This window comes from Eschscholzia californica, unplaced genomic scaffold (assembly GCF_041429995.1).
Source record: "Eschscholzia californica isolate CP2 unplaced genomic scaffold, dmEscCali1.0.p SCAF_6, whole genome shotgun sequence".
Lineage (NCBI taxonomy): Eukaryota > Viridiplantae > Streptophyta > Magnoliopsida > Ranunculales > Papaveraceae > Eschscholzia > Eschscholzia californica.
The window spans coordinates 15,536,217-15,560,671 of NW_028238483.1; the positions used below are offsets into that span (position 1 = coordinate 15,536,217).

General features: G+C 35.9%; 3 protein-coding genes and 3 long non-coding RNA genes across 13 annotated transcripts in view; 4 read left to right on the forward strand and 2 right to left on the reverse strand.

Annotated features, from left to right (window-relative positions):
• LOC147531955 (tubulin-folding cofactor D-like) overlaps positions 1-2,886 on the forward strand; it is a 50,647-nt gene extending 47,761 nt beyond the window's left edge. For 4 of the 7 annotated variants that reach the window (XR_015227313.1, XM_086646192.1, XM_086646189.1 and 1 more), the window contains 4 exons: positions 519-563; positions 1,462-1,647; positions 1,962-2,291; positions 2,537-2,886. Coding sequence is in view for 6 of the 7 variants with exons in the window: in XM_086646192.1 (XP_086502318.1) it covers positions 519-563; positions 1,462-1,647; positions 1,962-2,255 (525 nt within the window). In the remaining variant the exon portion in view is untranslated. The remainder of the gene's footprint in view (positions 1-518; positions 564-1,461; positions 1,648-1,961; positions 2,292-2,536) is intronic. The other 3 variants (XM_086646188.1, XM_086646190.1, XM_086646191.1) reach the window with 1 other exon arrangement.
• The window catches only part of LOC147531959 (uncharacterized), a 28,991-nt gene extending 14,504 nt beyond the window's left edge, over positions 1-14,487 (reverse strand). Inside the window, exons 1-3 of one of the 2 annotated variants that reach the window (XR_015227314.1) lie at positions 14,399-14,487; positions 14,214-14,309; positions 12,849-12,922 (exon numbers count right to left, since the gene is read on the reverse strand). Coding sequence is in view for 1 of the 2 variants with exons in the window: in XM_086646196.1 (XP_086502322.1) it covers positions 11,175-12,086 (912 nt within the window). In the remaining variant the exon portion in view is untranslated. Of the gene's footprint in view, positions 1-11,127; positions 12,101-12,848; positions 12,923-14,213; positions 14,310-14,398 lie in introns of those variants that run through there. The other variant, XM_086646196.1, reaches the window with a different exon arrangement.
• Positions 3,329-5,118, forward strand: LOC147531960 (uncharacterized). Its single transcript, XM_086651221.1, has 2 exons — positions 3,329-3,388; positions 4,131-5,118. Exon 2 carries the CDS (start codon positions 4,151-4,153, stop codon positions 5,060-5,062), a length of 912 nt encoding a protein of 303 aa, XP_086507347.1. The 5' UTR covers positions 3,329-3,388; positions 4,131-4,150; the 3' UTR covers positions 5,063-5,118.
• A 392-nt stretch (positions 14,488-14,879) lies between the features above and the next one.
• On the reverse strand, positions 14,880-15,371 carry LOC147531961 (uncharacterized). Its single transcript, XR_015227318.1, has 3 exons — positions 15,259-15,371; positions 15,048-15,107; positions 14,880-14,956 (listed from the first exon to the last, which is right to left on the reverse strand). It is a non-coding gene; the product is annotated as an uncharacterized LOC147531961 (long non-coding RNA).
• A 4,805-nt stretch (positions 15,372-20,176) lies between these two features.
• On the forward strand, positions 20,177-24,397 carry LOC147531962 (uncharacterized). The gene is made up of 3 exons (XR_015227316.1): positions 20,177-20,291; positions 22,486-22,562; positions 24,276-24,397. It is a non-coding gene; the product is annotated as an uncharacterized LOC147531962 (long non-coding RNA).
• Positions 20,333-22,024, forward strand: LOC147531963 (uncharacterized). The gene is made up of 2 exons (XR_015227317.1): positions 20,333-20,625; positions 21,405-22,024. It is a non-coding gene; the product is annotated as an uncharacterized LOC147531963 (long non-coding RNA).
• Positions 24,398-24,455: the final 58 nt, after the last annotated feature.

Below are 24,455 nucleotides of genomic sequence, written 5' to 3' on the forward strand. Positions count from 1 at the left end.
AAGACTATCTGTGCAAGTTAAAATAGTAAACTTATGGCCTCACTACCACTCTATTTCCTCAATTGGACTGGTCGTGTGGGGCGGGAGGGCTACATGGGTCCCCAGAAAAACTTATGACAGAAGTCTTAGTCTTAGAAGAAAGCAACTCTATACCCACTTGTTGTATTATGAGCGCACGATTGGTTAACACTGATCAATCAACTTATTGCACCACAGAGCTAATATATGTTGTAGAAATCGACAAATAGGCCAGCAAAATCGCCCATAAAATCGGTAGGAGGTTGCCCACTGACCCGATTTCCCGCGATTATCGACTCGGTAGTCCCTTGGATCATCTTCATGAATACATAAATGGAGGTTTAAGCTATTACAAAAACACGTGACAGGGTGATGGTTGCTGCTCATTTGAGCCATTAGTGAGCCTAATTATAAGAGTACAGTTTTGATGCTACACAACTTCATTATTATTCTCCTACAGTTGTATTTGGAACTGAACTCTGATATTAACTTTTCTTCAGGTCATTGAGATTCTCTTCAGCAAAATGTTTTTCTTGAACATGAAGGTCAGTTGACTGATTGACTCCTACTTTCCACCATGCCTAATAATTGAATTGGTTAACCTTTGGTTGTATAATGCTCCTTGTCTTCCGATTTGCTTTTCCTTTATTTCTTTTTATCTTTTACGTTTAAAAGATTAATTTGTATTGTATATGGTTTCTCTGCATTTCATATTCCCTAATGTTTTAGGAGACAGTTGATTGATAACCTTGAACTTGAACATCTTTGGTTTAATGTAATTGTAGCATTTATTTCTTATATATATATATATATGGACATTCGCCTACAGTAATTCATGCCTCCTTGTTTTAGTACGTACCAGTGAGAGAACAAACAGTTGAAGGGAGCTCCCCTCTTTGGCTTGTTTATTTCTTTAATCTTGTATCAAAATTTGTGCGTGCTTATTCATGACATGAGCCTATGTTCATTTGGGTTAAAAATTTGAAATCAAAGAGTCCTGCACTGGTTTCTACCCATGTGTTTACTATGTCCACAGTCAAGCTGAGAGCTTTTTGCATGAATGAATGCCTAATTATATCCTTTGGCTGAATTCCCTTATTCAGAATGTAATTTGGAAACCATATTTCAACTTGAAAGCTTTCAGGATGCCCCTAATAAGTTACGCAAGGCAAGTTCCTTTTGGTCCAGTCAAAAAAGGACAGATCCAATGTCAATGTCAGTAAAGATTTATGACACATGTACATGGTCTATTGAATGTGTCTGAGCGGCTGAGCCTACGCCACAGGTGTATTAGAAGTACCTGTGGACGGGTCTAAAGCTAAGCAAATTGACTGTCCTTTTCTTCTCTTTATTTTTCACTTCTAAGTATTAGTTCTATGATTCATCATTTTTGCAAGTATTAATCTGATTGACTCTAATAATATTGCCTTAAATGGAAAACAGGACTACACATGTGACTTCTGTGCTGGTGTCTTGAATTCCTTGCTTGTTGAGTTGAAAAACTCGAAGGACTTCTCCAAATTATACACAGGCATTTCTATTTTTGGATATATAGCTTCGGTTTCAGATCAGATCAAATACCAGGCCTTCTCACAGCTTCTTAATTTTCTCAGCCACCGATACCCGAAGGTTTGTCGATTACCTGACAACATATTATGATTTCAATACTCTTCCGAAAAAAAAACAATATCAATTTTATATTAGACACTAGGTACCTTTGCAATCTTTTCTATTTATCATTGCGTAATATTTCTCGGATGCCTAAGTAGTTGTGGCTTATATTTAGCGCCCTGCCCCCGGGCCTAGCCTGGCCGAGTATCTCCTGTGTGACTCAGCAGAGTTCTCAGCCATCATGTATAAATTTAGTATTCCTAAGTGACTCCCGAGTGACTGATTTCTCCTTGAGATACTAACCTCAGTTTCTCCATCATGATTTGCTTCAGATACGGAAGGCTTGCGCCGACCAGGTTTACCTCGTGCTTCTGCAAAATGGGGATCTTCTGACGGAGGACAAAATGGAAAAGGCTGTCGAAATCGTTTGTGAAACTTGCTGGGAAGGTGATATAGAAGAAACAAAGCATCAAAAGTTAAAACTATTCGAAATAGCAGGTTTAGAAATGGGATCACTTAGCAATACTACCAATAAAGAATCGACTAGAGACAGTGACGGCAAGAAGAGATCCACGGTTGATGAAAATGCATCTTACTCTTCATTAGTTGATTCAACAGGATTCTAAGCTGCAGAAATATCTCATCTCCACCCAATTCCCTCTGTAAGTTTCCACTAAAATGAAAATCAGTCACATTCCCGATTTTTATATTTATGACTCTCTTTTGTTATTAAAGTTGTGTTATTTATATACTTTATTCTGTGTCCAAAACATGTCCTTACACATCATTTACACATGTATGAACACTTGTTTTATCCTTTCCAAAATTATAAGATCGCTTTCGTACTAAAATTAGGATCATTTCTTAAGCAATCGAAGAATGTTCCTCAAAAGCTTCATTTTTGCAGGGAAATAACATATAGAATATGGAGAGTCAGAAATAACTGGTTTGAAGTGTTTTCCAGGTTCCGGAATTCGGAAAGACAAATGTTGATCAGGTGGGCAAGAACTGAGGTTGCTCGTAGTGATGATCATCAAATGTTATGGCTAAATTATTGACTTGTTGCTTCAGAAGTGTGTTTTTTTGTTCTTTTATTTATCTTAGCAACTAAAGGGTGAATATATTAAGATAGCAAACGGATTACTTTTTCAATATTTGTTCGAAATGATTCAATTTAATTTTCATCGAAGAAGTACGAGTAACGAGATATCCAATTCTAATGCAGTAGTCAATTCAGCTTTCTGTTGAGTGAGAAAATAGTTGGGGTACCAATATTTTTACAAATGATCCATTTAAGGTTTTACATACTTGTATCAAAAGAATGATACAAATAAAGTTTTTGTTCAAGGAATGGACTAGAAATCTAAATAGAAACCCAATTGTCACAAGTTGGGATGATATATGGATCAAGAGATACCAATTCAAACTCATAATCAATCATAAGTTTGTTCTCCTTCGATTAGCAGAAAGGTAAAAGCGAATCTGGCTAACGAATTCTAGTTCTTCTTTCTTTCTTTCCGAGCGAAAACACTTGCTTTATAGGCACCAAGTTTCAAATCTTCTGGTATCCAAGTAAGTTAGGGATGCTATTAGTAAAGATGAGCAAATTACGATGTATTTCATAATTTCTAACTCATGAAAGACCTTTTACAAAAAAATATAACGATACAACACTGAATCTCAAAACTCAAAGTTTAGGTCTTGAAAGTGAACTCACCGATTTATCATTTCTCCGGCAACTCATCGTCGTTTTAAACAGGTGAGATTTCAATCAATCTAGTTCTTTCTAGAATTCTCTATTGAAATGCCCTCCATTTAATATTCTTATATTCAATACACTAATTCTGATCTATGATTTCTAGGGTTTCTAATCATTTTAGTTCATTGAAAATACTATATTGTGTTTGTCAAAATCCAATTAAATTTTTGAAGTGAATGAGAAATTAGCTTATTCTTGTTTATATATTTCCCTGGCTGTATTTTATTGGTTTGTCTTAAAAATTTGTTTCACATTATTGACCTAAAATGTGTAATATGAATCAACCCAATCCGCCTCAATTGGGCGGTTCAAATTTCAAATGGGGTTGAGTTATCAGAATATCATAGCTTGAATTACTGGAAGTTATGCCCTAATCGATCTCGATACAGATATTAGAGCATGAGATTGGGGAAACTGTAGTACTTGCTGAACTCTCATATTCATCCTTCACTGGTATTCTCTTATGTTCAGGAGTTAGGATGGCACCATTAGCTTAGGGGTTAGAGATTTTCGGTCTCTCTCTTAGAAAATCTAGTCGCCATTTGTGTAGTTTTCTTCTTCGATATATTCATTCAAATTTAAAAATTTTGGGGTTCTTTTGGTTTCGTGGGAGTCAGATTTGTCATCAGGGTCTCGGCTATTCAATATATTCTTATTATTCATGTTGTGGATTCTGCCGTAATACAATTTCTTTCAGATATAGGACACATTGGTTTTATTCTTCCCTTATTTTGTATATCAGAAAGAACCAAATAGAATTTGATGAATGGCGTTTCGACATCGAGTGGGATCCGAGCAGCTTTTTCTCACTGTGTACAACAAGTACGAACCTACGATTACCACCATTACCTTTGTCTCCTCCAACTCGCCCCTCATATGCGGAAAGCTGCATTTGCTCTCCGTGCTTTCAATGTAGAAACTGCCAAAGCAATGGATGTTGCTTCTGATCCAAGAATCGGTCTTATGCGTCTCCTTTGGTGGCAAGAAGCCATTGACAAAATCTTCTCTCACAAGAAAATCGAACATCCCACAGCTCAGGCTCTCTCATCTATAATCGTCGAACACAAAATCAGCAAAAGTTGGCTAAAGAGATCCGTTGAAGCTCGGATTAACGACGCAAGAAGAGAGGTAAATGACATTCCCGAAACAATCGAAGAACTCGAAAAATATGCAGAAGACACAGTATCCACCATCTTGTATATGACACTTCAAGCCGGAGGAATAAGGTCAACAGCAGCTGATCATGCAGCCTCACATATTGGGAAAGCAAGTGGTATTCTTTTACTTCTTAGATCTCTACCTTACCATTTTAATCGTAATCCTCAGATTCCATATATACCAGTTGAAGTAGCATCGAAACACGGGTTGTTAGTGAGAGAAGGAGGCCAAACTCATATCCGGATGGATAACCGTGATGGTTTACCAAATGCAGTTTTTGAGATGGCTTCTGTTGCTAATGTTCATTTGCAAAAGGCTCGAGAGTTGGCTAAAATCTTACCTTCCGAGGCTCTTCCTGTGTTGCTTCCTTCTATCCCTGCCGAAGTTATGTTAGATTCACTACGAAAAGTGCATTTTGATGTGTTTGATCCAAGGTTGACAAGAGGGGTTTTGGGTGTTTCTCCGTTATGGTTTCAGTTAAAGCTCAAATGGAACGCCTGGAGAGGAACATATTGACGTCAATTTCACATCTCAGCCACTCTCTTGGGTTAGTTTTACTCGATGTATAATTTATAATCTTTGTAACCTTCAGTTGTGGTATTTTCGAGCGCTTCAGCCATCCATGGCTTAAAATAGATTAACTAGGATTAAATAAATTCCAGTAGAAAATGCTTGGAATTCAACGGGAATGTTGAGATCCCTTGCTTAATCTTTGGTAGAAATCAGAATTTCAACAATTTTGTAGCGCCTTCTCTGCAAACAAAACATTGGGATTTTGATTAGGGATTGGATTCATTTGTTCTAGCTAAGATCCAACATTTTTTTGGTGCTGGAGGTGGCTATAGATATATCCTGGATACTGTTTTTTCTTGGGAATTTTTCACTTCTGTTTTGAGTTGTAATAACTGTAGTTGCCTGTAAAAGCAATAATCACTGGGAAAAATAGTATGGAAGTGCTACAACAAATATGAAGTTCTTTGGTTTTGTATTTACTCGCATGTGTACTCAAAAAAGTAGTTGATGAAAGTATATGATTATTCAAGAAAAGAAAAGAGTGGGACACCTGGTAGTTGAGATCGTTGTCATAGTATGGGTATAAATACCGAACGAAGCCAACAAAGAATCGCGATTGAATTGCGAATAAGGGTAGAAGTGAAAATGTTAATGAGTTTAGATAAAACGTTAGATCAATCCGATAACCAAAGGCAAAAGTAAGAGACAAAAAATGAGATGGGAGCTGAGTAACAAAACATGGGCGACAAAGGAGACGAGTCATATCCAAATATAGAATCCTCCGGGTGGAAGGGTAAATTAAGATTATTACTATAGTACTCTGAAGAAAAAGGAGATGGGCTATTGAGATGCAGGGTCTAGGCGCCTAGCAAAATTGCAATTCGTGCCCGAAAAAGGAGAATGGGCTATTGAGATGCAGGGCCTAGGCGGCTAGCAAAATTGCAATTAGTGGCCGTACCTAAATGAGATAAGCGCCAGAGTGCCCCTTCCTGCGCTGATTACTCCAGTTTATTCATAGTTGATGGGCTTTTGATTTCTACTTCATTCCGTTAAATATAGTTGATGGGTTTTTGATTTCTTTCTCCATTATTGTTCATTTATTTCCTCCACCTCCAAAATCAAACTCATTTGTTACTCAAACCAGAAATCAGGGAAAAAGGGAGAAGTCTTCCCTTTTATCAAGGTGGCCAATACGCGGACAACCTTTTCTTTTATATGGACAACTATTTTCGAGCCCGATGCGAGTCAACTATGCTTGACTTAGTTGACTTTGATTTAATAAGGGGACAACTCCATAAAGGCTTAAATACTAATAATTAGTAACTTGTGGACTACTAACAAAAATAGTAGTTAAAGATTGATAACCTAAACTGTCTTCTTCTTCATCTTCTTCCTTCTTCTTAGTCTTATTCTTCTTTTTTCACTTCTACTAAAAGTAAACTATAGTTTCTACCATTTTTTTTTATCAAACCCTAGATGGATGAAGAAGATAAAATCTCTTCTCAGTCTTATTCTTCTTTCTTCACTTCTACTAAAAGTAAACTGTAGTTTCTACCATTTTATTTTATCAAACCCTAGATGGATGAAGAAGACAAAATCCCTCAATCTGCACCTGAAGAAATTTTTTCGGGCTAATATGCATTAATAACATAAACTTTTTCGGACAATTTTTCAGATTTTCGTAGCAACTTAGCTTCTGTTATGCCATATTTTCGCAGAAAACCGACGAAAATATTGCATAACAGAAGCTAAGTTGCGACGAAAATCTGGCAAGTTTTTTTATTATGTCAAATTTTCGTCGCAAGTGATGTTCTGTTATGCCATATTTATGCACAACCCGAATTATAAGATTCATCTTCCTCTTCACCATCGTTTTCAGAGTCGGAACCAACAGATCCATCTTCGTCTTCGACATCTTCTCTGATTTTCTCTGCCATCAGTACCATCTTCTTCTTCATGGTTGGTTTTAGAGTTTTAGGGTTCTAACCTTTGTCTTTGGGAAGATTCTACAACAGCTCCCTTGCCTTTGTTTGATGCCATAACCACCAATGCTTCTCCAAGGAATTTCTGTCTCTAGAAATTTGGGTGATGATGAAGAACAAGTAATAGAAGACATGAAGACAAGGGTTTATGGAGAAAGAAGGGGGTCATCAAATAATACATCTGATTCTAAGAGGACTTGAGTGAAAATAATAGAGAGTTGTCCCCTTAGAAACTGATGTCCATATAAAAATTTAATTTTTTTGCGTTGTCCACATAAGATAGTTGTCCATATAAAAAAACGGTTGTCCGCGTATTGGCCACCTTTATCAATAAGCTTTGAAGCTAGTCTTCCCAATGGAAGACAATGGTGTAGAAGTCTCATCTTCTTCTCTCCATGATTTTTAACTCAAAGATGAATATGGTTTCTTCATAGTACTTACCTCATGATTCAGATTGTCAAATGAGGAACCCTTTTCAATTCTCATCTTCTCCTCTCCATGATTTTTAAGTAGTTCAACACCACTGGGCTTGTTCACCGAATTCTCAACTTCGTCTGAGATAGAGAGGTTAAAGAAATCTCGATCTGACCAGTCCGAGAGCCAAAACAAAGATTCGGACTAGCCCAGTCCGATACCTTCGGGCTGGTTTGACTCTAAGGCTTTGTTCTGGCTATGGGATTGGTTAGTCTGAAAAGAGCGCCTAAAAATGTCGGAAGTCAAACGAAATTGACTAGAATGAATCCCTTTTATAAGGTGCGAGTATTAATTTCAAAAGGTGGTTTAGCAGCTCCATTACCAATTAATAATACCAACAATCATATATTTGTCGTAAAGCAATCCCACTTTGGTGGGAGACAGGAGTGTGGTGCTCTTCTTAAGAGGTTAAACATCCTTCACTAGTGAGGCCTTTTAAAACCGTGAGGACCAGGTGTGCCAAAGCGGACATTATTACTAGTAGTCCGGAAGGCTGGTCCGCATCATCCTATAACAATATTATGATATTAGTATTTTCTAGGAAAAATGATTTGATATTCCAATAACAAATAGTATACAATAAGATTACAAGGAAGACTTCAAAAATAATCTAAATAAAACAACCAATTGTATTATTCTTTGTGCTTCTTATGCATTGCACTTGTCCAAAGGACAATCGGGAGACTGAAGGATATATCCTTTCGGTCTGAAGGAGATGACCTTCCGTAGGAGTGTCCTTCGAGCAAGATGGAAATGCGATCACTTTGTCAATTAGGATAACGCTAACGTAATCCAGAAGATCATCTAGTCCGGTCAAATTAGGGATCGTAATGCTTAGCTAGAAGCCGCTTACGATAGTCGGGTCACTTCGGTTATTCGCGGCTAACATAGACCGGATCCTACATCGGATTACACCAAAGAGTGGTGACTTAATCGGAGAGAGTTGACTAGTGGGAACTTGACAAATAGATGGATTAGATCCATCTAAACAGACCTGAAAAAGTTTGGATGAGATTCAGACAAAGATAGGAAGAACCGGGGCCGAAAAGAGATGCCCGGGAAGGCTAAAAGGGGTTGGCCATGCTAATGGGCCGGCCAGGCCAAGCCCACTAAGGGACTGATCTGGCCGGCCAAGGCATAAGGAAACCCTAGATAGGAATCCCTCCCTTCTAAGATTCCCAGCCAGAAAGGGTTTCTAACTATTATCTTTTATGTGACCCATATGGAATCCTAATCTAAATATGATTCTAATTAGGATTTCTCTATATATAGACCATTATAGAACAGAAAAGGTGTGGAATTTTCTCAAGAAAAAATCAGACTCTCAGATAGCTATGGAGAGAGAGGGATTTTAGAGAAAAAGCTCCCAACCTATCTATCTAGTCAAAAGAAGAAGAGTTATTTTCAACCTTCAATAAGGTCCTAGCTGACATTAAAGAAGGGAGATCAAGTCAACTTGCTCGGATGTCTCAAGTAGAGGAGCTACAATAGAAGCTCTCATCTTCGGGAAAAGGCATTGGAATCTAGTTTGAAGGAAAACGAATAAAGGTATTCTTCTTTCCGATTCTAGTTCATTATTAGTTCTTGCATTTGATCCTGGTAGCTAGTTAAACATATAGATGTTTGAGATTCCGCTTACAACACTAGGTGACACCAAAACCCAACACGATTCGACGAGACAATCAAAGAGTTTGGTTTTCTGACGAATGCAGAAGATTCTTGTGTTTACAAGAAGGTTAGTGGGAGCAACCTAGTTTTCTTGGTCCTTCATGTCAATGACATATTAATCATTGGAAACGATATTCCGATGTTAGAATCAGTTAAAGATCGGCTTGGAAAGTGTTTCTCAAAGAAGGATCTATGGGAGGCAGAATGCATATTGAACATCAAGATCTCTAAAGATAGATTGAAGAGGATGATTGGACTTAGTCAAGAAACTTATATAGATAAGATTCTAGACCGGTTCAAGATAAAAGACTCTAAGAGAGGATTTTTTCCCATGTCACATGGCATTGTGCTAAGCAAGAATCAGTGTCATAAGAATCCTGGTGAGCTAGCACCCATGAGCGAAGTTCCTTATGCTTCGGCAATAAGATCAATCATGTACGCCATGATCTGCACTCGCCCAGACGTCTCATATGCCTTGAGCATGTGAAGCCGTTACCAATCGAATCCAGGAGAGGCACACTAGACCGCTGCCAAGAATATTCTAAAGTGCCTGAGAAGAACAAAGGATCACTTCTTGGTATACGGCGGGAAAGATGGACTCATGGTTGAAGGTCATGTGGATGCAAGTTTCCAAACGGATAGAGACGACTTCATATCACAATCTGGATACATCTTGTGTCTGCATGGAGGAGCAGTGAGCTGGAAAAGTTCGAAACTAAGCACTGTTGCAGACTCTACCACTGAAGCAGAATACATAGCAGCTTCGAAAGCGGCCAAGGAAGGAGTTTGGATTAACAAGTTCGTAATGGAACTCGTTGTACCTGACATAGAAGAGGGAATAGCTTTGTATTGTGACAACAATAGAGCAATCGCCCAAGCCAAGGAACCTAGAGCACACCAGAAATTCAAGAATATCCAAAAGAAGTACCACGTGATCAGGGAGATCACTGAAAGAAAAGATGTGGTCATTTGCAAGGTCCATACGGATGACGACGTGGACAAATTTAAAAATGTGTCTGTTCCGCCCGGACTAATGAAGTATGTGTTCTTAGTGTGCCTGTCGGGTCTGTTTTCCTCTCTTATATAGATACATCATTAATAAAATACACAAATTTGATAAGTCCGATAACTACCGTCATTGAAGACACTGCGAATGGATACATCATATATCTTTGAAATATCAAAGATATAAATGGCTAGTCTTTTCCCGCAGACAAATTTGACTTCAATTGTTTTGAATGTCCTTCACATAATCTACAAAATTATATGCTAACGCTTAGTAATGTCAAACCAGCCTTACATGGGTTGGGATTGCCCGAGATAATACATATTATCATGATACTATTATTACTTTTTAGTTATTTTTGTTTTTATTTATTATTATTGTTTTTGATATGGGCTCGTATCATTTTCATTGTTTGTTCTTGAAGTATACAATCCACCAAAATGTCTACAGTTAATTATATATTGGTTGAAAAAATTGGCTCTTTTTTTACACTGGAATCCACTAAAATGTCAATGAAAGTCCAAATCCACTAAAGTCTATGGATTTGCGAATGCCCCTGATGTTCACGGACTTCAAAATACTTATGACTAAATATTTCAGACATTCACAGACTTTAAATTATTTGTGCTTGAACACCATAGACATTTACAGACTTTGAAATGTCTGTGATTGAATGTTGCAGATATTCACAGACTTAATGTCAACCAAAATCCCCCATTGACTACACCTCTTAGTATCTTATAAGCAATTAATATAAGAATTTAATTTGAAACATAGATGTTAGCAAAAGAATCTTTCCATTTAATTCAAAGAAAATTAAAATTCAATCAATGAATCATCTGAGAGTTCAACTCATCAAAACCATCCATTTTAAGCCATGGATGGCCGAAGCGCTCGAAAATACCACAACTGAAGGTTACAGAGATTATAAATTATACATCGAGTAAAACTAAGCCAAGACAGTGGCTGAGATGTGAAATTGACGTCAATATGTTCCTCTCCAGGCGTTCCATTTGAGCTTTAACTGAAACCATAACGGAGAAACACCCAAAACCCCTCTTGTCAACCTTGGATCAAACACATCAAAATGCACTTTTCGTAGTGAATCTAACATAACTTCGGCAGGGATAGAAGGAAGCAACACAGGAAGAGCCTCGGAAGGTACGGTTTTAGCCAACTCTCGAGCCTTTTGCAAATGAACATTAGCAACAGAAGCCATCTCAAAAACTGCATTTGGTAAACCATCACGGTTATCCATCCGGATATGAGTTTGGCCTCCTTCTCTCACTAACAACCCGTGTTTCGATGCTACTTCAACTGGTATATATGGAATCTGAGGATTACGATTAAAATGGTAAGGTAGAGATCTAAGAAGTAAAAGAATACCACTTGCTTTCCCAATATGTGAGGCTGCATGATCAGCTGCTGTTGACCTTATTCCTCCGGCTTGAAGTGTCATATACAAGATGGTGGATACTGTGTCTTCTGCATATTTTTCGAGTTCTTCGATTGTTTCGGGAATGTCATTTACCTCTCTTCTTGCGTCGTTAATCCGAGCTTCAACGGATCTCTTTAGCCAACTTTTGCTGATTTTGTGTTCGACGATTAAAGATGAGAGAGCCTGAGTTGTGGGATGTTCGATTTTCTTGTGAGAGAAGATTTTGTCAATGGCTTCTTGCCACCAAAGAAGACGCATAAGACCGATTCTTGGATCAGAAGCAACATCCATTGCTTTGGCAGTTTCTACATTGAAAGCACGGAGAGCAAATGCAGCTTTCCGCATATGAGGGGCGAGTTGGAGGAGACAAAGGTAATGGTGGTAATCGTAGGTTCGTACTTGTTGTACACAGTGAGAAAAAGCTGCTCGGATCCCACTCGATGTCGAAACGCCATTCATCAAATTCTATTTGGTTCTTTATGATATACAAAATAAGGGGAGAATAAAACCAATGTGTCCTATATCTGAAAGAAATTGTATTACGGCAGAATCCACAACATGAATAATAAGAATATATTGAATAGCCGAGACCCTGATGACAAATCTGACTCCCACGAAACCAAAAGAACCCCAAAATTTTTAAATTTGAATGAATATATCGAAGAAGAAAACTACACAAATGGCGACTAGGTTTTCTAAGAGAGAGACCGAAAATCTCTAACCCCTAAGCTAATGGTGGCATCCTAACTCCTGAACATAAGAGAATACCAGTGAAGGATGAATATGAGAGTTCAGCGGATACTACAGTTTCCCCAATCTCATGCTCTAATATCTGTATCGAGATCGATTAGGGCATAACTTCCAGTAATTCAAGCTATGATATTCTGATAACTCAACCCCATTTGAAATTTGAACCGCCCAATTGAGGCGGATTGGGTTGATTCATATTACACATTTTAGGTCAATAATGTGAAACAAATTTTTAAGACAAACCAATAAAATACGGCTAGGGAAATATATAAACAAGAATAAGCTAATTCCTCATTCACTTCAAAAATTTAATTGGATTTTGACAAACACAATATAGTATTTTCAATGAACTAAAATGATTAGAAACCCTAGAAATCATAGATCAGAATTAGTGTATTGAATATAAGAATATTAAATGGAGGGCATTTCAATAGAGAATTCTAGAAAGAACTAGATTGATTGAAATCTCACCTGTTTAAAACGACGATGAGTTGCCGGAGAAATGATAAATCGGTGAGTTCACTTTCAAGAATGATAAATCTCACCTGTTCCAAATTAAGGTACTTTAAGGCCAGCGCTTTGGGGAAAGCAAAATAGTTTCCGGGGTGTAAAGACTTGGTCAAAAATTGGTCAATTTTGTTTGACAATTTTATTTAGGGGAAAGCAAAATAACTTCTCCACCTCAGATCTCTCTCTCTCCACCTCACTTCTCTCTCTCTGCCATCTCATCATCTTCACCGGTGAAGGTCGCCGGCCGGCCAAGTTCCGGCCGGCGACCTTCAACCATAAAAATAATTTTTTTTTTTTTTTTTTCTTCTCCTCTCTCTCTAGATCTGATCTAGAGAGAGAGGAGACCTCCATTGGAGGTCCGAACAGACCTTCAATGGGTCTGTTCGGACCTCCAATGGAGGTCTGGAACAGACCCATTGAAGGTCTGTTCCGACCTCCAATGGAGGTCTGCGAACAGACCTTCAAAAGGTCTGTTCGCAGACCTCCATTGGAGGTCCGAGCAGACCTTCAATGGGTCTGTTCGGACCTCCTGGAGGTCTGGAACAGACCCTTTGAAGGTCTGTTCCGACCTCCAATGGAGGTCTCCTCTCTCTCTAGATCAGATCTAGAGAGAGAGGAGAAGAAAAAAAAAAAAAAATTATTTTTATGGTTGAAGGTCGCCGGCCGGAACTTGGCCGGCCGGCGACCTTCACCGGTGAAGACGATGAGGTGGCGAATACATGAGGTGTTAGAAAATATTCCCCATAAAATATATTTCCCCGGAAAATTTTCAAAATTCTACATATTCCCTTTAAAATTTCACACCCCGGAAACTATTTAGCTTTCCCCAAAGCGCTGGCCTACTTTAATACTCAATACTTGCACTCTTCCAATTTGACATACAAATCTTATACAAATACAGATACCATTAACAACCCAACTACAGACTTTGGTAAAATACTTAACCTCAACAGAAATTACTCGTCGGGTAATACTTAATGAAATTTGTCGATAATGGCTCTAATTATCTGAGGATCTCTACTACTATGCTCTCATTTGAGTTTTTCCAAAGAAAACAAATTCCAACCAACAGATTCTGACAGGAGACCAAATGTTAAATAAACTACTAGATAGACTAATATTTTCGACAAAATATTTGATAGCACAAACCTAATTGATTAATCTTTAATTAGATTGTTAATGACAACCCCAAAGATTTGAATCATATTAGGGCAAAATCATAAAAATTTCTCCAAAATTTCATCAAGAAAGACAAATAAAATCAATTTAGGGCAAAACCATAAAAAGTTCTCAAAAATTAGAGTTGAAAAGATAACAACAAAGTACCTTCAAACCAAGATGTTGTTAGGAAGTGGCAGGATGCCAACACCAAGCTCGAAATCGAACCTAAGATGAAGCTTGGGTTTGTAGAGAGAGAGAGATCTATAGAATTAGAAATTTGTAAAGAGAGTTAGCAAAGAGAAAGAGGTAAGAGAGATAGATGATGATAGAATAAGAGATTTGAATCTTACCTTTGTTAATGAAAGAAGGAAGAATGATGAAAAACCCTAGATGTTTTTCTCCCAAAACGTTTCGCTCTCTTAACCGGTTGAAATTTGCCCTAGGACTGAAAGAAGGAAGATACCTGTTTTGACTAAAAGGACTGATTTTCAAAGAAGCTAAATTCGGGGGATCCAAAATGAAATAAAAACTCAAATGCCCAAAAACACAACCCACGTCATGTTGCTATGCCCGGTTGGACTGCCAACTCACCCGGCCGGGATTGGGGCCGGGATTCAACCGGGCATAGCATCATTTTTGATTATTTTATGTGCAAAAACAAAAAATCTTTGAAAAGTTTTGAGAATAAGACACAAACATCAATACCTTTAAGCAAGAAACAATGACAAAGATCTAATCTTTAACCCTCAAAATTCACTGCAGATCCGCCTAAAAAAAACATTTGAAAGAAAATAATAGATACATCTAGAAAAGAGGAAAAAAAAATACCACCTTTCTTACTTGTAGGTTTATTTGAGTCAAAAAATTTTCTTTAACCAAGGCTGACATCCGATCCATCTGCTTCTGATCTACAAAACCAATAGATATTAGAAGAAACAAAGACAAGTTAGTTTTAAGATAAACTGTTCTGTTCTAAAAGAATAGAAATAAAAATCAAACCTTTCATGGATGGAAGTAGATAGCCAGATAGAAGAGGTGTTACGGAAAGGTGAAAGAATCCTGAAAAGAAAAAATTGGAAAAAATATTTAGATCAGGAAGAAAATATATCAAAATTTTCTTTGGGATAAAAAAAAATCCTCTCTTTTTGGAAGAATCAAAACTTCTTAAGAAAGAAAAATCAAAATTGTGAAGAAGAACTAAAAATCACACCTTTTAACCATATGCTCCAGATCTAAACTTGTGAAAAACAAAGAAAAATCAAAACTTGTTAAGAAGAAAGATCAAAACTTGTTAAGAGGAAATAAAAATCAAAACTTGTTAAGAAGAATTAAAAATCAAAACTTGTTAAGAAGAATTAAAAATCAAAACTTGTTAAGAAGAATTAAAAATCAAAACTTGTTAAGAAGAAATAAAGATCAAAACTTGTGAAGAAGGAAGGAAGATCAAAACTTGTTAAGAAGAATTAAAAATCAAAACTTGTTAAGAAGAAAGAAAAAATCAAAACTTGTTAAGAAAAAGAAAAATAAAAATTAAAGCTTGTTAAGAAAAAACCCAAAAATTTTAACAGAAAACTCAAAACTAATTTATGTATGTGTATTGTAATTATATAGTATTTGTGTGTGAAGAAACATACTCCATCATGAGAGAGAGATCAGTTCTCTATGGATTTTCTATGGCTAAGAATGTTTTGAATGAGGGATTTTCTTCATTATGATTACCTCCAAGCTTCTGAAAGTTTATTAATAACCTAGATAAAGAGGAATCATCAATTAGGGATAATTGTATAGGTAGAGACGAAAATGAAGCTTTCTATGGCTAAGAATGTTTTGAATGAGGGATTTTCTTCTTCATTATGATTACCTCCAAGCTTCTGAAAGTTTATTAATAACCTAGATAAAGAGGAATCATCAATTAGGGATAATTGTATAGGTAGAGACGAAAATGAAGTGTGGAGCTTTTTAGAGAGAGAAAGAGATGAAGATGAACTTTTTTTTGCATTGATGAAGATGAACTTTTTTTTTGTCAAGGATGATGAAGATGAACTTTACTCATAACTAAGCATATTGAGAGAGAGAGAGAGAGAAAACGAGTAGAGTTGTGAGAGAGTACAAAAGGGTTGTTTTTTCTTTTCAAAGGATAAAGAAAGTTTTACTCCTGTAAAAGGAGGGTCTTAAATTCCCCCTGTTTTGGGGAAAGTTAAGAAAAATAGATCACGTGATGCCACAATTCCTTTTCCCTAAATTGACTATCAAACACAAAGAAAACGAAAAATTTAGAGAAATTTTTTCTACTTTCTCTGGGAAAGTTCTGTATCAAACACAACCTAAATATATGATGGAGTAATTTCTATGTAGGTCAAAATAATATAGAAAATAAGTGAAAAAGCATAAAACATTTGAAAATTATTATTCAGGTCAAAAAGTGTGCAAATACTAAATTATCATTAACTTAACTTTAGAGACTCACGAAATGGTTGTTTAGGTCAAAATAATTTTCATGTCAACTATGTATTCTTTTCTATGAGCTACAAATTTGGTAATGATATATAAGGTTTAATATAATATGGGCGTTTAGCAATCATGTAATTTTTTATTTTTTTGAGTCTCTAAATATCTTTACCCAATAAACTCCACTTTCTTTCTCAAAAGAACCAAAAATTTTTAGGGTTCTTCGTCATCTTCTTTCGTTGGAATCTTCTTCTTGAAGTTCGAATCTTCTTCTTCATGTGGTTCGAATGTTCTTCTTCGTCTTAATATTTTCTCGGTTCAGTTATTTTCTTCTTCTCTCTCTATACTAAACTTTATTTTTCTCTTTCTAGTTCGAATCTTGTTCTTCATCTTCTTCTTCTAGTTCGAATCTTCTTTTGCATCTGATATTTTTCGCAGTTTAGTTATTCCTCAACATAAGATTCACCTAATAACTGATTTGGTGGTATTATAGTGAGACAAAACTCTTATTTAGGTGATAATGATGAATATGCTGACAAATCCTAGAAAAACTGAAACCTTAATATTATTGATGAAGATGATGAATGTGTTGTCGATAATAAGTTTTATTTTGATGTTGATGATGACGCACAACCAAATCTGAAACCCAAGTGAGGTTTTATCTAATGATGAAGAAGATTTTTTCGGATTTGAAGAAGAGAAAATTTCAGTTTTTGTTTCTCGATTTGTAAATCGAGTTTGCAAGTTTTGCAAATCGAGCTACAACCTACTATTACCACTCTTCATCAAAAAAAAACCTACTATTACCATCTACAGAGCTTGCAATTGGCATTTTACAAATCCAATTTGAAGTTTATATTTTGCAACCGCAGATTGACATTTACATTTTGCAAATCCAATTTACAAGAATTGTAAACCCGATTTGCAGAAAAACGTCCAGAAAAAACGCCATTTTTTAAGTTTTTTTTTAGAAAATGTATTGAGTATGGATCTTGTTAGAAAGCTAATGAAAAATCTTTTCTAAATATATAAGTTTCATAGAAATCCCACATCTGAAAAAAAATTTATATAAATTTAAAGTTTAAAGAAAAAATAAAGAATTAGTTACACAAAAGACAAAAGAGTATTTTAGACTTTTTTTTTTACCTGATTAATAATTATCAAATGTTTTGTGTTTTTCTACTCATTTTCAATATTATTTTGACCTATTTACCTAAAACCCTTTACCACTAGCTTAAATTTGGGTTCTATTTTTCCCTAAAATAAAAAATTGTCCACCTACTTTTGGTCTCTAAAATTGCAATATATATTTTCCTTTTCAATGGTAAGCCCAACTCTAACTTCTCAAGATGAAAGACATATGCATGTTATTAGAACAAAGTCAGCTTCACCAACATAAACATAACAAAATAACTGAAAACAGAAAAGATTAAAAATTACCCCTTTTATATGCAAATTTTAATTACTTCTTTCTCCCAAATTCTGGTGGGAAAACCAAAATCATCCACACTCTTAAATGGTCCTCCATCTATCTTCTGTAGAAACTGGGAGGACTTGGCCTCCGTCTTTTCAATCTATATAACCAGGCCTTCCTTAGCAAGCTCGTCTGCCGATTGCTTAAAGATCCCAATGCGCTTTGGTCAAACTCCTCAAAGCTAAATATTTCCCCGACACCTCTACCCAAGGCCCAGCTAAACTAGCCCATTCCTGGATATGGAAGAACATCAACAAACACAACTCCATAAAAAATCTTATATTTTGAGAAAGTCACAAAGGTACGCAGGTAAATATTTGGCAGGATTACTGGATCCCCGGGCACCCCCTACCTAACCACACTAACTCTGACCTTACTCGGTTCGCCTAGTTAATTCATGATACTCAATGGAATAATACTATCATTAATGTTATTTTTAGTTCTGGCATTGGCAATACGATATACAACATTAGCTTACAGGGACAGGAAAAAGATATAGTGAGATGGTTGCTAACGAAATCAGGCAACTTCACCATTAGTTCTATGTACCGTCATATTATAGAAAATCAAGAGACTAACCTCGGAACAAACATTGAGTGGTTCTTTATTTGGAATATCAACACGTCCCCAGGATCAAAATATTTTTTCGAAAATGTCGCACCCACAGCCCGTAAAAAGTTGAGTTATTTTAGAAAATATAGAATACTCGATTTCTATTGCTTGAAAATCAAATATTGATGAGGTGGACAACTAGAGATATCTCAAGAGGACACTCTATTTCTAGGGTGTCTTCTTGAGATATCTCTATTCCACCCTCGACACGTCATCTTAGAGATCCAAATAGAGTGTTGCATTGGAGATGGTTTTTAAGAAAAAACTCTAAAAATCCTAAGTGGCACTCGGAGTTTCTAAGATTGAGTATTGCATTGGAGATGCTCTAAGAGCATCTCCAATGGGACACTCAATCTCTAACACTTAGAGTGCCACATATGACTCTTTGGAGTTTTTGTTAAAAAATCATCTCCAATAGAACACTTTGTTACACACTCTATTATGAGTTGGACACATTTATTATAGAGTGTCTAGAGAGAGAATCTCTAAAATGAGAGTGTCTACTTGAGACTCTCTAAGTGTTACTTTATTATTTCAACCAATAGAAAACTTTGCTTTTCAACTACTTTTTATCTATTGAATTGAAGAGGGACATGTGTATTAAGTAAGATATTTTAGAGACTCCATTGGAGACCAAACAAATGTAGAGTGTCTCTATATTGACACTAGGAAAGAGAATCTTTATTTGACACTTGACAACTAGATTTTTAGAGTGTTTATTAGAGTGTCCCATTGGAGATGCTCTAAGAGCATCTCCAATGGGACACTCAATCTCTAACATTTAGAGTGCCACATAGACTTTTTGGAGTTTTTGTTAAAAAATCATCTCCAATATAACACTTTATTAGACACTCCAATATGAGGTGGACACATTTATTATAAGAGCATCTCCAATGCAACACTCAATCTTAGAAACTCTGAGTGCCACTTAGGATTTTTAGAGTTTTTTCTTAAAAACTATCTCCAATGCAACACTCTATTTGGATCTCTAAGATGACGTGTCGAGGGTGGAATAGAGATATCTCAAGAGGACACTCTATTTCTAGAGTGTCCTCTTGAGATATCTCTAATTGTCCACCTCACCAATATTTGATTTTCAACCAATAGAAATCGAGTCTTCTATATTTTCTAAAATAACTAATTATTTATTTACAAAAATAACTATGACACATAAGTAAATAAAATAAGTTTCGAGTTTTGCATTGGAGACACAAAAAATTTGAGGATCTCTATTGACGCCACCTAGGAGTGAGAATCTCAATTGAAACTTGACACATAGGATGAATAGAGATTTTTTTGAGTCTTGCATCGGAGATGCTCTAAAGTGTCTAGAGAGAGAAACTCTAAAATGAGAGTGTCTACTTGAGACTCTCTAAGTGTTACTTTTAAATTTCAACCAATAGAAAATCTTGCTTTTCAACTACTTTTTATCTATTGAATTGAAGAAATACATGTGTATTAAGTATAGACACTTTAGATCTCCATTGGAGATCAACAAAAATTAGAGTGTGTCTATATTGACATTTAGGAAAGAGAATCTCTATTGGCCCTTGACAACTAGGACATTAAGATTGAGTGTTGATTGGAGATGCTTAAATTGGCCCTACGCTTGCTTCTCCTCCTCGACCGAAATCCACAACGATAATACCTCTCTCTACCTTCCCAAAAGTCAAAACAAAAAGACTTGGTGATCTCTCTCTCTCTCTAAGGTATCTCTTCAACTTGAAAAACTTGAACTTAATAATGATTTGGGTTTTAATTTGATATCCATTACCATTTATATGAAGCTTGTTTGATTCTGTCAAGAGAAAAGAACTCTCCATATTCCATTTGTTTGTTATATGTATTCCTTGTGATGTTTAATGGTATCTATAGAAGATGATATTTTCATATTGTCTGAGAGATTTGAATGAGTGGGTAATGATAATTAGGGATCCCCAATTCTTGAAGGAACCTAGATTGAACTATCCCTTTGTATATTTATATGAAAACGGAAACAAGGGTTTGATCGACTTTTTGTGGTTTATTTGGCTTGTTTAGAAGGTAAAATGACAAATCAATATATTATTATCATAGTTATGGCATTGTGGGCTGTTGTTAACATAGACTTTTTTCTTCTAGGGTTTCATTTGGACGCAGTAAGGAGATCCAGTGATCCACATTTAGTTTTTCTAATACCCATTTTTCTCTTTTTGTACTAGAGCTAGGAGCTTCTCTTACTTTCCAGTCTATCTACTGAATGAATGAAAAACAAATCATATGGAGCCTTTCGAGGACTATAATATTGTTGCCGACTGCATTTAACTCTAGTATATACCTTAGTATTTAGTAGTTGGTTGTGTCTGGGTGTCGATAACATTAATCTTCCAAACACAGTCTGAACCTGCGTATTGTGGATTAACCAGCATTTCCATGGTCTTGCATGCACTTGTTATTGATCCCTGAAGAACATGGATAGGTATCTCTATCTTTGCAAAAGTGAATTGATATGGACTTGTGAATTGGGTCTTGTAGCTGTCTAGTTAGAAACAAGGTCGATGAGATTGCCTATCTGTTCTTATGAGACCTCATTTTTTCGGGTAAAATTCGGTAATATACTAGGCTATCTTATGTCATTTAGGATTCTATTAGTTGTATAAAATTATAAAAGCAGAACTCGTGAGTTCAGGTTTCATATTTATATTCTTGGTTTAGCTACTAGCTTAACTCCGAAAAACTAGAGTTCTTCGTGATCATTATATATATCTGCAACAAAAGAGAAAGATGTCTGATTGATTGAGTGTCGACAAAGAGATTATTGATTGTGTCATTCATTATTTTAGTGCAGGTATGGATGGAATTTGTCCAAGTTTCTTCAATTTGGTGTTCATGCTTCAGAAGAAGACCAACAATGCCTCGTTTGATATTGGTCAATCTCTTCAGCACGTTACTAGAATGAGAGCATGAAATGGAGATTGTGTTCATATTCGGTAACAGATAAAGGAGCAGAAGAAGAAGAAGGCTTTGGTGGCGGCAATGTTGGTGATGATGGCAAGTTAGGTGATACAAAATTGGGCGATGGAGGTAAACATGGAACTGGTGTTGATGTAGGTGGTGAGTTTTCTAACTTCATAATGTCTCTATTAGTTTTCGCAGATGCATTTGATGGTCAAGAAGAAGAAATTGCTTGTCGTTTGATACTAATTCCAAAAGAATCTCATCACTATTTGGTTTTTCGCTTGCTTACATTTCACTGGTTATTGGGTGTCATTAATGTATGGCATCTCTTCGACTGTGGAAGCAGAATAACTTTTACGTGTTGTTTTTCAAAAAAATTGTTCACTTACTTAAAAGGGTATAAATGTTAAAATTAACTTCAGATTTAATAATTCAGATTGAAAGACATACTAACTTGTAAACGAATTCAGCTCATTCAGATTCAGCCACAAAAAAAACAAACAAACACAACCTTAGTTTGGTAAATAAAGATGTAGTAGTAGAGTTGTTCTTAGAGACTTACTTGAAAATGCACCCAAATAGGTAGTGGTAGTGCTCGTATTGAATTCACTGTATGTTGTATTACAAAACCATAGCAAAATTTGTAATTCAGAAACTGATTGGCACAAAATCATGTGAAATCTTGTTTTTCCTATCTATCTACACTTATTTCTCTTTTTATATATATTTATGGACATCAAACTAAGAACCAATTGACAATGAGTAGAGAAGTCCCAAATATTATATTCTTTGGTCATGCGATCCTGTTTTTATATGAAATTATTCTAGCATGCCCTTCTCGTGTGACGTTCTTTGAGCTTAAAATGTGTCGCAGGCCTATATATTGGGCATAAATCATGAGGCCTCTCTCTCCCTCTCTGTTCGATTCCCGTTTGAAGAGTAATCTTTGTCTCTTGATTTGTACAGTTTCTTTTATGGAATTCAGAATTAACAACAATTGCTTCTCAGTTGTGTAACACAACAGCAGAGTGCAGACTACCCTGGTAAGAAAAGCCATAAATTTCAATCCTACGTAGGCATGTAGCCATATTTGCATATTGATTCCAGAAAAAGGTAGTTACTTTAAGATGATGTCTAGTTGGTAACATTAGAACCCTATTTCCAACAAATTGTCATTATTCTGACGTTTAATCTGATCATCTACTTAGGTAATATTTCTTTCTCTAATTCTGTTTCAGATGGTTTACTTTTGTCTGACTACAAATATCTGACTCAGGCTGATTTTGTATCCATTTGAATCCATATAACAAAACAGAACTTGTCACATATAAAATAAGTACTCCCTCAGTCCCAAAAAGAATGACCTATTTTGAAAACCCAACTTTTTAAGGGAACATCATTCATTGTAGTTTGACTTTAAAAAATAACATGGTTTTTTCAATTGTAACCTCATTAACTTTTGTAATTTACAATGAAAAAGTTGAATTTACTTTTAAATAAAGTTGTCATTAAACTTATAGTAATGGGTATTGTTGGAAAGAGCGAAAAGTTCTTTTCTTTATTTTTAGAAACAGGACACTAAAATGGGACAACCCAAAATAGAAATTAGGTCATTCAATATGGGACGGAGGGAGTATTAATTAGTAGGTTGTTTTCTGAAATACTCTCATGTCTCTGACTAAGACAAGTCAGATTCAAATAATTCAGATTCAGACGAGTCAGACTTCAGACAAGATGTGACCCATCGATCTTGTATCTAGTCTTGTGAGCAAGATGTCCGTGGTTCAAAAACCCTAAATCCAGTTTTCGCGTTTTCTTTTTAATATCAGGCTATCAGCTGAAGTAACATCCATATGATATGAGACCCTTGTTTAGTCATATAATGGCAAAGTTCCCCTATTGTGTGATTTTTCCGTCCGATCAAGCTAGGGTCTAGTATTACACCTAAAGGGAGGTTCAGTGACCAAAAATGAAGTTTAATTTCTATGCTTAGAACCATATTTTGAGCAAATTGCCGTTATTTTGAAGTTTAGTGCATGACATGTAATTCTGTAGAAAATTGAGTGCAATCGATTTTAGAAAATTGAGATGTTATGATGGTTATTGGACTAGTTATACCTTCTTTACTTTTTGGGGTGCATGATTTGTTTTCAAATCTTCAACAACAGAATATTACAATACAGAACGACTATGCGAAAACCTCATAAGGTTGTTATATGAAACGGGTTCCAAGGATCTCGTAGTCTTCTGCCATGGATTTCGGTGGTAATAAAAAATTGTTTATGAACTTAAATGCAAGAGCGAGTTAGCAACTGAAATATAAATATTTCAAACAGTTTTCCTATTCGAGAAGTTAAACCGTGTGGTTTTGGACATTTCTCAGTATATTGTTTCCTTTTGATATGTTAGTTCATGTAGAAGCGCTTTCCTCTCTGTCTATTTATAATTCATTGTGTATAGGAAGAACACACGATAAAGCCATATGGAAAATGAACTACGAAATGAGATAGCTTAACCTTTCCCTTGTTTTTGGGCCAATTGCCTGTGGAAGATATCCAGAATCCACCCAGCCAATAAGGAGGTCCTAAGTTTGAATACTTTGGCCTCCTTCATTGAGTTAGGTCTTTTAGAGAGAAATTGTACACACAAAAGAGTTAGCTAGTATCTTTCGAATATGAAATCACATAGTTTCACGAAATTTCTCTTAATACAAGTCAAGATGGTTTGATTTAGTTTATTGTTCTTTCTATCCCCAGGAATCCGACCCTCTGCTGACCCTTGCTTTCAATAGCTTGTGATGTTAAAACACGATGAACATGTTAAGGGACAAGCAAGGATCAACAACTAAATAGAGAAAATTAAGAACGAAACAGCAAACATTCTAGCGATATCGACCCTTAGGATCAAATGATATAAATCACCAACCCATATATCAT

Coding starts and splice junctions, on each gene's coding strand:
- LOC147531960 (XM_086651221.1), top strand. CDS start 4,151: ATGAATGGCGTTTCGACATCGAGTGGGATCCGAGCAGCTTTTTCTCAC.